The 9,903-nt window shown below is 50.7% G+C and overlaps 1 protein-coding gene across 5 annotated transcripts in view; it reads left to right on the top strand.

Moving 5' to 3' along the window:
- The window catches only part of LOC104562215 (contactin-4), a 312,159-nt gene extending 302,356 nt beyond the window's left edge, over positions 1-9,803 (top strand). For all 5 annotated transcript variants that reach the window (XM_062008335.1, XM_062008332.1, XM_062008336.1 and 2 more), the window contains 8 exons: positions 492-641; positions 1,576-1,646; positions 3,373-3,607; positions 4,128-4,243; positions 4,672-4,858; positions 5,338-5,450; positions 6,879-7,047; positions 8,093-9,803. In XM_062008335.1, coding sequence (XP_061864319.1) covers positions 492-641; positions 1,576-1,646; positions 3,373-3,607; positions 4,128-4,243; positions 4,672-4,858; positions 5,338-5,450; positions 6,879-7,047; positions 8,093-8,193 — 1,142 coding nt within the window. In that variant the 3' untranslated portion in view covers positions 8,194-9,803. The remainder of the gene's footprint in view (positions 1-491; positions 642-1,575; positions 1,647-3,372; positions 3,608-4,127; positions 4,244-4,671; positions 4,859-5,337; positions 5,451-6,878; positions 7,048-8,092) is intronic.
- The last annotated feature ends 100 nt before the right edge of the window (positions 9,804-9,903 follow it).

The raw sequence follows: 9,903 nt of genomic DNA on the forward strand, positions 1-9,903 counted from the left end.
TGTTGCCGCGCTGGAGATATACAGCAGAAATTGTGGCCTATAAAGACATCCCTCAGGGACAGAGCGTGTCAGCTGGCCTGTCTGCTGGCAGAATTATTTCCCTGATAGAGGGAAAAGTCCCATGATGTAATTGCTCATTCCTTCAGAGGTTAGTTTTGTTCCAGCAACCAGCAGAGAGAGGGAATGGGGTGCTTTCAAAAGAGAAAGCTAGAACAAGACCCGGTTGTCTTGACACTTTCCAAAGGTGGCAGTTTAGGAGCAACTCTTCAGCAGCAGGAGTTTCTGTGCTAAAAGCTCCGTGTTTTAATGCTGCCTCTTCAGCTTCTTTGCAGTTAACAAAATGGCAGGAAAATGGTTAAAAGTTCATCAGCCCTTATTCCGTTTGTATTTACATTAACCCCTCACTCTCATGGGCACCGTGACCTTTCCTCAGCAGTCTTTAACACTTGTAGTGAGCTTCACACCATCCCTGACCTGAGGCTGTCTCCCAGTTCCAGACATCATCGACGGGAGGACGTTCACAGCAACAGTGGTGGGTCTGAACCCCTGGGTTGAGTACGAGTTTCGAGTGGTGGCTGCCAACCTCATTGGGATCGGAGAACCCAGCAGACCTTCAGAGAAGAGAAGAACTGAGGAAGCTCGTAAGTAGTGGTGGGCAACTGAGCGAAACTCATCAGTGCTAATGGGTGTGTTAGCAGAGGAGCACGTTCTATGCTCGTTGCTCTCCCACATGGCACAGTACTGATATGCACAGAACAGGCAGCAGAAGGTGTGAAGCTTCTAGTGGGCTCTTCTCCTCACTCCATCTCTCCTGGGTGTGTAGGAAGACTTCACTCCTTTTTCCTCCTGAAACCAATGATTAGAAGTAAAGTAACGTGTATCTGGGCATGTTTTTTTTGAAAGTACTGCCCAGCATCCATTGATGAGAGAGGTGAACTCTGAGAGCAGGAGTGCGAGCTGCCCCTGTGGGCCTCAACCTTGAAGGACCCACCCTGGGCTATCCTGTGGCTGCATCATTTCATGGGCTTACTCAAGGTCTGTCTCCTGCAACCCTCTCCCAAGCATGCCACTGCCTCATAGAACCATGCTGGGTCTTCAGGCTGCTGCAGGCACGGCTCAATGGTGAGAGCTTTGATGCTCCTTGCTGATTCTCTGTCTTCTGCTCTGGCAGAAAGGGGTCATGGCAAGGCACGGGCTCAACGTGGTGGCTGAAGGGAAATGTGCCCTGGGTAAGGGGACACCCCTGGCAGGTGGCTCCTCTGTTCTGTTTTAGCCTGTAATGGAACAAATACGAAATAGGAGAATAAAAGCCCTTTTTTATGGAAGATAAATGTTTAAACTAAACAATTAGTGACTGAATACACAAGTTAATTGACATATTTTTAATATACTATTATTGACACACTTTTAATGTGCTGTTTGCCATGGCAAATTAGTCCTTTCTTAATAGCATTTGTGGTACCCAGCAGGGGAAGGCCAGCAGAGTCTTCTTGCTGTGCAGGTCTGCTCTGTTTCAATGTGCTGTTCTGGTTTCAGAGATGCCACGTGCATCTTCTGCATCTATTTTTTTTGCAGTCCCCGAAGTGACCCCAGCTAATGTCAGTGGAGGTGGAGGGAGCAAGTCTGAGCTGGTCATAACTTGGGAGGTGAGTGGAGTCCACACTGAGAGACATAAATGCACCCTTTCCCCCCAGACCCCCTGGAACTTCTGTAGATTTCAAACAATTTGCAGTAAAAAAAGGCCCAGATTGTGTGATAAAAGTAGCCCAGCTGCTGAAAGTGAGCTAAACCACTTCCCCACCCTTGTGCAAGTAAGCCAGCAAAGAAGTGCAGGGCAGGGACCACGGGGCACGGGCTGTGCATCGCGGCTGTGACACAGCTCAGCTCCCCCCAACTCCCGTACATCCACATGCACACAGCAAAAGGTGGACAGACAGAAACCACTGATGGATCAAACAGAGCTTGTGAGGCCAGACTTGGTGCCTCCTGGCCTGCCTGAGCATTGCTGGGGCTCCCCAGGCTCACCCCTTACCCCTGCGCTGGGGTACGTGGCAGCAAATAGCTAAGAGTGAGCCCAAGGCATCGCAGGCTGCCTTTCGGTGCAGCTAATGAAAGCCAGCAAGAGGAGATACAGAGATGAAGAATGTTTAATATTCCTTAAGGCAGTCAGGGTTAGAGCTTTAGTCATTTGTCTGCTCATATTTTCATGTTATGATGCGCTGCAGCTGGCATATTTTTCCTAATAATGAACTTCACCAGCTATGCTAACACTTCCACTTAGCACTACTTCTGACCAAGCTGGCACCATGAATTGACAGAGAATGAGGGGTTTTTTTTAAGGCTATTAAAAAACCTACAAATGAGTTTTTGTCCTTGCCACACAGCTCAACGTGCTACATTTCCTTCTCCGTTGGACTAATTAGCTACACCGTGTCTCCTAAAGATACTGCAATGTGTTTCAGAAACGCACCAGGCAAGAACATCAGCCCTTGATCTGAGTCATAATTAGCACTAAATATCATTTTGTGTTCTCAAAGAACAGTCAGTTTACTCTTTTCAACTTCCAGAGGCCTTTTCTCTATGGTCTGGTGTGTTTTTGGGGGCCTTGAAATACAGAGTAAGAAGCAGTCATCAAAAGTGCCGTGAACATGCGTGTGAGTGGCCCGTGATTCCAGCTGCTTTTGTAGCACTGACGCTTTGGGAGCTGCCAGCCTGAGAGTAGGAGGTGTCAGCATGTCCAGATGGGACCTGGAGGTGACAAGTTGTTCCTCCCAGCTGTACCTAGCACTTAGCTGCCCTTCTTCATCCCATTTGAGACAAACCACTCCCTGCCATGACGGTGTCTAACGGGCCACGTCATACGGGACGTGGATAGTCAGTCAGCCTGTGTAGCAACGGGTCAGTGATGGACCATCAGCCCCACGCTGCCTGGGACGTGGCCAGGATGTGTTCTCCAGGGCTTCCAAAGACCTGGGAGTCTTGGGAAAGCAGGAACCATGTCCTTGGTTCACTCCCACAAACCTCAGGCTCTTAGTCCTTGCAGTATCTAAAACTACTCACGTTACTGGAGGCTCCCTGTAGTCAGTGAAGGAAGGTGGGCACCTACACAGCTGAATTAAGTCTTAGGTGAAGTATCTTCTGGAGGTGCTGCTCTCCCCTCTGGCTGCAGGGAGGTGGTGGAGCAGCAAGGCTCTGGCACGGACAGGATGAGATGAATTCAGGTTGGATGAGAAGTGGAGCTTCATCCACCTCCCATCTCAAGCTCTGTTTAGGGCAGCAGCTTTAGGAGACCCAGGAGGCAGCACGCAGACAGGGAGATAAGCGTGTGACGTTGCTGCAAGTGCCCTTTCCCCAGTGTCTGCCTCCCCACAGACGGTGCCTGAGGAGCTGCAGAACGGAGGGGGCTTCGGGTACGTGGTGGCCTTCCGGCCCTACGGCACCGTGAGCTGGATGCAGACTGTCGTGGCCTCCCCGGACGCCGCCAGATACGTCTTCCGCAATGAGACCCTCCCGCCCTTCTCCCCCTACGAGGTCAAAGTGGGGGTCTACAACAACAAGGGGGAAGGGTCCTTCAGCCCCGTGACGGTCGTCTACTCGGCAGAGGAAGGTAGAGCCCGGAGCAGCCCCCTCCAGCACCTCCCTCCTCCCCGCCCCGGGACGCAGGGGGGTTGACTGGGTCTGAAAGGGTTTAGTATCCACCTTGACATATCCTTTGGTACCTAATCCTTGCTGTGATTTATACTAAACGGTGAGCCGTGATTCATTCTTTTGATAGTCATTAAAATAACATTAATCGTAATGAAATCTTTTGATATTAATGGAAAAGTGATGTGTAATCTGGGCAGAATCCCGCCGAGATTTGGCATGAATTAATGGCCACTGATTAGAAAATGTTCCCTCTTGTCCTAATTACGGCACACGCTATCCTGGGTTGAGTTCAGTAATGACATCTTATTATTTCTTAGGGAGAGGAGCGTTGCCGTCTGGCACGGGCTGGCAGGCCCTGCCTTTGAAATGGGGAAGGGTGTTTTGGATGGATGCTGCTGTTGTGTGTGTGTGCAGTGAAGACAATAAACCCCTCCACAAACATTACATTGAAACCTCTTATTTTAAACTCCCCTACCCAGAGCCAACAAGAGCCCCAACCACTGTTTTGGCCAGAAGTCTGTCTGCCTCAGACGTTGAAGTTTCGTGGGCTCCCCCGTGGGAGAACCAGCACAAAGGAAGAATACAGGGATATGAGGTATGGAAACACAACTCAGCACCCTTTCAGTGCTGAGCCGCGGGGACACGTCGTGTGCGGTCACTGTGGCGCTGCTCCCACTTGCTGTGGGATGGGTGGGTTCCTGTTGCTTCCTTTGGCCTCTTCAAGGGGTGAGTGAGGGTTTCTCTCACTTGATGAACAATTGCAGCCTGTGTGATCTGGCTCAAAGCAGCGCTCGCTGGGGGAAACCTGTGTGAATGTGCCTCCATGGCCAGGCAGCGGCTGAGGCCCTGGGGAGGGAGCATTGCAACCAGGCTGCTTTCTAGCGAGGAGCAAGCAGGGATGTGCCAGGGAGCAGGAGCTGTCCCCGCGCCACGTGCGCTTGGGGCAGAAGTGCCAGTGCTGGAAGCAGCCGGGTGCCGCTGGCCCGGAGCCGGAGGGGGACACGTCGCTGCGCCGCTTCTCAGGTCAGATGCTGGAGGCACGACGAGAAGGAGGAGAACGCCAAAAGGGTCCGAACGGTCGGCAACCAGACGTCGGCGAGAGTGGGCAACCTGCGGGGCAACGCGCTGTACCACCTGGCCGTGCGCGCCTACAACACGGCCGGCACCGGGCCCTCCAGCGCTGCCGTCAACGTCACCACCAGGAAGCCACGTGAGTGCCGCGGGGACGGGGGCTCTTGCCTCGGAGGGTTTCTGCCAGCTCCTCTCTCTCCTTTCCAAGCTCTCTCGGCCCTGAAGGAGCTCTCAGGCTCGTCTTTGATGGGTTTTTGTGCAGAGGGCTTTACCAGCTTCTCTTCCCGTGTGAGGCTGTTTGCCGTGTGAAGTCAGCAGAGCGTGCAGAGCTGACATCACAGCTGCACACGGACAGCCAACATGTATCTCAGCATTCAAGAGGGCTGCTTTCCTTTGGTCTCAGGCATGTTAAGCAACTGACTGAGTCCTTTTTTCACTTAGAACACTGTGTTGTGTCACACCTCCTGTGACCTTGGCGACAGTCAGACAGCTCATTAGCTTTCCGGAGCCATAGAACTCTGGGCCCGCTCAGAGGTGGTAAAAGCCTTGTTGGTACTGGGAGGGAAACTGGCCAACAGGGCTCTTTAGTAACAGAACATTGTGTGTGTTTTGGTGTAGCACCGAGTCAGCCCCCTGGGAACATCATGTGGAACTCGTCTGACTCCAAGATCATCCTGAACTGGGACCAAGTGAAAGCGCTGGACAACGAGTCAGAAGTGAGAGGCTACAAAGTGAGTGTTTTGTCAGCACGGGCAGGACCCTGCCCCACCACCCCACACCCCAGGGCCTGCAGGGATTCTGTGCTGTGCTTCAGCCCTCGTTGCATTCCCGCATTGGGAACATTGCCAGGAATCCAGGGACAGGTCGAGGTTTATAGTCCAACCAGGACTGTAATATATTTCCTGGTACTTGCATGGTTTTCCAGGTTAAAGCTGGAGCATTGCCCCAGAAACAGGCCATAGCTGTGCAGGGCCAGCACCTTCTGGTGCCTTCGGACCTTCCCCTGCCCCTTCCCTCTGAAGCTCCCACCTGCAGGGCAGGGAAACCTTCCAAAGGCTGTAATTAACTCCTTAATTGCAGATAAATAAAATGCTTCTTTAATAGCTCCTGTTTTCTTCAGAAAGCAAAGCCAAAAGGAAACGAGCGAGAGTCCTCATTAGTAGCAGTTTTAATAGGGGATAATTGAACTAGAGAGAAATCTTGGGAAGAATTCAGCTCTATGGCCTTACCCAGGGGTTTAACTTGGCCCAGAGAAGACATGGGTGTGCAGTTGGCAGCCCTTACCTTGAGGGCTGAGTTGTGCAAACGTTTCCCAGCAGGGCTGGAAATGCTGAAGGACCTGGGCATGCTTTGTGTTCTCAATCCGGAACGCTGGCAGCGGCGCCTTTGAGAGCCTCAGCTCTCCCGGGTTCCTGCACTAACTTTTAAGTATCTTTGGTGCACTGCATTCGATTATCAAAAATGAGTAATTCCTCAGGGCTTTCAGATGAACCCCAGCAGTTTGCACCAGCTTTTCCCTACGTGGTTTAGGATTGAAAGGCACATTGAGAAGCCTGTTGGAAGGGGGTGAGATAGACTCGTCACCCTGACAAGGCAAACTCCATCCAGTGGGTTTCTGAGAAGGTCTCTTCTAACCTGAGGATGGCACAGCCAGGTTGATTTCTTTCCTGGATCATAGCAAAACACTGCCCATTTTTCATCTTTTTTTTCCTGTAAAGGTTATATTTGACATCACAATTCATGGTATAAATCAGCAGAAGTCCCAGATCTTGTTTATTTACTCTGGGAAGCCGTTTGTGGCGCTGCATCAAACACCCAGCTCAGCTTCCTGGAGAAACATGTAAAGAAGCTTCTGACCTCTGTAATTAAGCCTCTGGGTTTATTTTAACCTGATCAAGCTGAAGGTTTGGCTGAGGGGTTCCACCAGGTGCCGGTGCTGTGTTTGATGCTGTACATCAGCATCCTCCCCCTCTGTGTCACCTCCCTGCCCAGGCACTGTCACCCCGTGCTGCTGCAGGTCCCCAGCAAATCCCAAACGGCCCCTCTGTAACCAGACCGTGTGTCTGAGCATCAGAGGCAGGGAAGGAGCAGCAGCAGATGCAGAGGCTCTCGGGACAGAGGACCTCCCTGCCCCGTGTCCCCTCTCCCCTCGGCTGCAGGTGTTGTACAGGTGGAACAGGCAGAGCAGCGCGTCCGTCGTGGAAACGAACAGAACCTCCGTGGAGCTGTCTCTGCCGCTGGACCAGGACTACATCATCGAGATCAAACCCGTCAGCGACGGCGGCGACGGCAGCAGCAGCGAACTGATCCGAATCCCAAAGATCTCAAGTAAGGAGGGAGGAAGCAGGGTTTGTCCCTACTGCTGCTGGGGCCAACCCGGCCTTGTCTCCCTTTGTCGCTACACGCGGGGAAAACCCAGAGCCCTGAGGCTGAGCAGAGCCAGACCAAGGCTTTGGCACCTCCCAGGCAGGAGCTGAAAGCCCAACTAACCCAGGACCAATAGCCATTCCAGGCCATGCTTCTGTTTTCATCCCAAGAGGAGATTAAGCCATCATAGATAGTTACATTTGTATTTAAGATTTCCAGACACTTCCCACTCGTATAGATGTTGAATATATTGCTTCACTGCAGTTCACTAGAAGAAAACACAAACTGTGGTGTTCAGAGGCTTTTAAATTTATAAGGCTACTGTATAGCCATATTCCATTGTGTGTTGGATGCATAAATATTTATTTAGGGAAATGAGGTTGTGCAGAAGAACAAACAGAAAAGAGAGTGTTTTATTGCACAACATCGCTTGAGCAAAATCTCCGCGTCCCATCTTCCATTAATAACGCCACAGTTTATAAGCTGCATTAAATCAGGAGCCTCTGCAATGCAGGAATATGGCAGTAAAATTACAGCAATGTAAAAAAAACCCTGGGTGAGATCAGAGTTATCTGCACCACGTGGCTGCAAACCCTGCAGAGGCATTTAATCAGTTGAGGCAGGAGGGCAGACGCACATGCGGGTTCCTGTTTGGCTGAGCACCGTGGGCCATGGAGCAGGTATGCAGCTCCTCCAGACGTGGTCGTGCCAGGCTGGAAGCCTGGATATAGTACAGATGTAAAGAAAAAACAAGTGAACAGGCCAAGAAGTGCTGTGAGAGTGGAAGTGTCCTCCACGCAACAGCAGCAGGAGTTTCAGCTCTACCAAAGATCCAGTTAGGGGGTGAAAGCTGGTTGTTGAAGCAGGAGGAGGGACCCAGCCTTCCCAAGAGCTCTGACCTTCCTGCCACCACCAGAATTCCAGCCTAGGGGTGGGGGGAGGTTTGGGTTGGTGCAGGCTGCCCTCCCCACCCTTGGCTGACCATCTCCCCTCTCTCTTTGCTCAGATGCGTACGCGAGAGGCTCCGGCTCGTCGACCTCCAGGGCCTGCACGCTGTCAGCCATCAGCACGATAATGATATCGCTCACAGCTCGCTCCAGTTTATGACAAAGATGACCTAAAGGACTTCTCGTTTATAATATAAGCAACATTTAGCTAGTTGTTTTGAAGACACCCAGTAATATTGTGGTTTGAGTACATCTTACTACTGGAAACAAAAATGTTTATGCTTCTTTAGGAATGGCATTATACAGTACTTCCTCAAAGCAAATATAGCTTTGTCTGAAGTTTCCTTGGAAACTCTGCAATGCACTGAAAACATCTGTAATACGATGTTACCAAAGCAGTTTACATATGTCCTTATATGCATATTTTTTATTATATATTTAGTGTTTTATAGAGTTTTTTAAAGTTAACATACGATGTAGATATTAATTTTCCCTCTGCTATCAAACGCTATGGACGACATTCTCATGAAAGCACGGCTTGGGAGTGTTCCCTTGACGATGGAGAGGTGCAAGGTGCTCTCGGTCCGTTGGCCACGGCCCCGCTGCACGGTGCCGGGAAGCTGCAGCGTCACCGTCACTCGTGGCAAACCAGCTGCTCCCAGCGCACCACACGCTCTGTTGGTCTGGTTCAGAGGTCTGTGATTCAGAGGAAGTCTGTTGGTTGGATTCAGAGGGCTGAGCAGGACGGACTCGAAACAGCAGGTAGGAACACCAGGACACGGTGCGCCCGGGCTGCGGTTACAGGACACGTAGCTACCGTCGTGGCATCGCGCAGCGAGGGCCTGTTGTTACTGTCTTGAAACAGCTTTGTCTATATCATCGTTTGCATTACATTGAGTAGGAGGGAAGATACTGCAAGATCTGCCTCTAGACAGAAAGGGGAGCGGGACCTGGAGGAGGCAGTGAGTGAGCGCCGCGGTTGTCGCCTTCGGGTGTAAACCCACAGGCTCCACCTCCTAAAATCCACCTGGGGAGATTTTATTCCAAGAAGATTGGAACAGGGCGGCTCTGAGCCATGAAGCCACCCCAGGATCGTCATCCCACCACGCTGCTGTGCCCCCTGCACACCCCTCATCACCCCCTCACAGCAGGTGCCTGGGGGCGCTCAGCCACTCCTCTGAAACTCTCGGAGGACTCCTGAAGGCAAAGCAGAGTCACGCTGGAAACCCACGACATCCACAGCAAAATAATTCTTCTTCAGAGAAGGCCTGTTTGTTACTAGGGGTGCTTTTGTGAGGGCACTGATGATGGGAGGATGCTGGCGAAAGGCAACGGGATTTTCTATGAGATTTTCCACTTGAAACGCGCTGCAGTGCTTTATTATTGAGTTCGTTTCCTTTTCTTTCCTGATAGCTTGGATTTGCCTGTAACTTGTCTTTTTTGCTTACAGAAATAATACAGTTAACTTTTAGACCTTCTAAATATATTTATTCAGTAACTCATAATCAGGATTCCACTTGTGTAAAAGTCAGGGGTGTTGACCAGAGACCTATTGTCAGTATTTCAAGCTGTGTCCCTTTCTTAGTTTGATATGGTTCCTTCTATGTTAAAATAAAACCAGAAAAGAAAAGCAAAAAAAGGACAAAAACCAAGAAAAATGGAACAAAAAAAAAGCGCTTCTGTAGTTTTCTCCCCGGTGTAAATGATATTTATCAGTGATCTAGCAGATGTAATCTTTTTTTAAAGGTATTGGTAATAAATATTCTGTCATTTGTAAAGATACCTGTCTGCCAGGAGCCTTTTTCCTCCATGTTTCATTCCACCACAGCAACAGGCAGCGCCTGCTGGGACCACCACTGATGCCAAGACA

The sequence above is a fragment of the Colius striatus genome, chromosome 15 (genome assembly GCF_028858725.1).
Source record: "Colius striatus isolate bColStr4 chromosome 15, bColStr4.1.hap1, whole genome shotgun sequence".
Classification (NCBI taxonomy): Eukaryota; Metazoa; Chordata; class Aves; order Coliiformes; family Coliidae; genus Colius; species Colius striatus.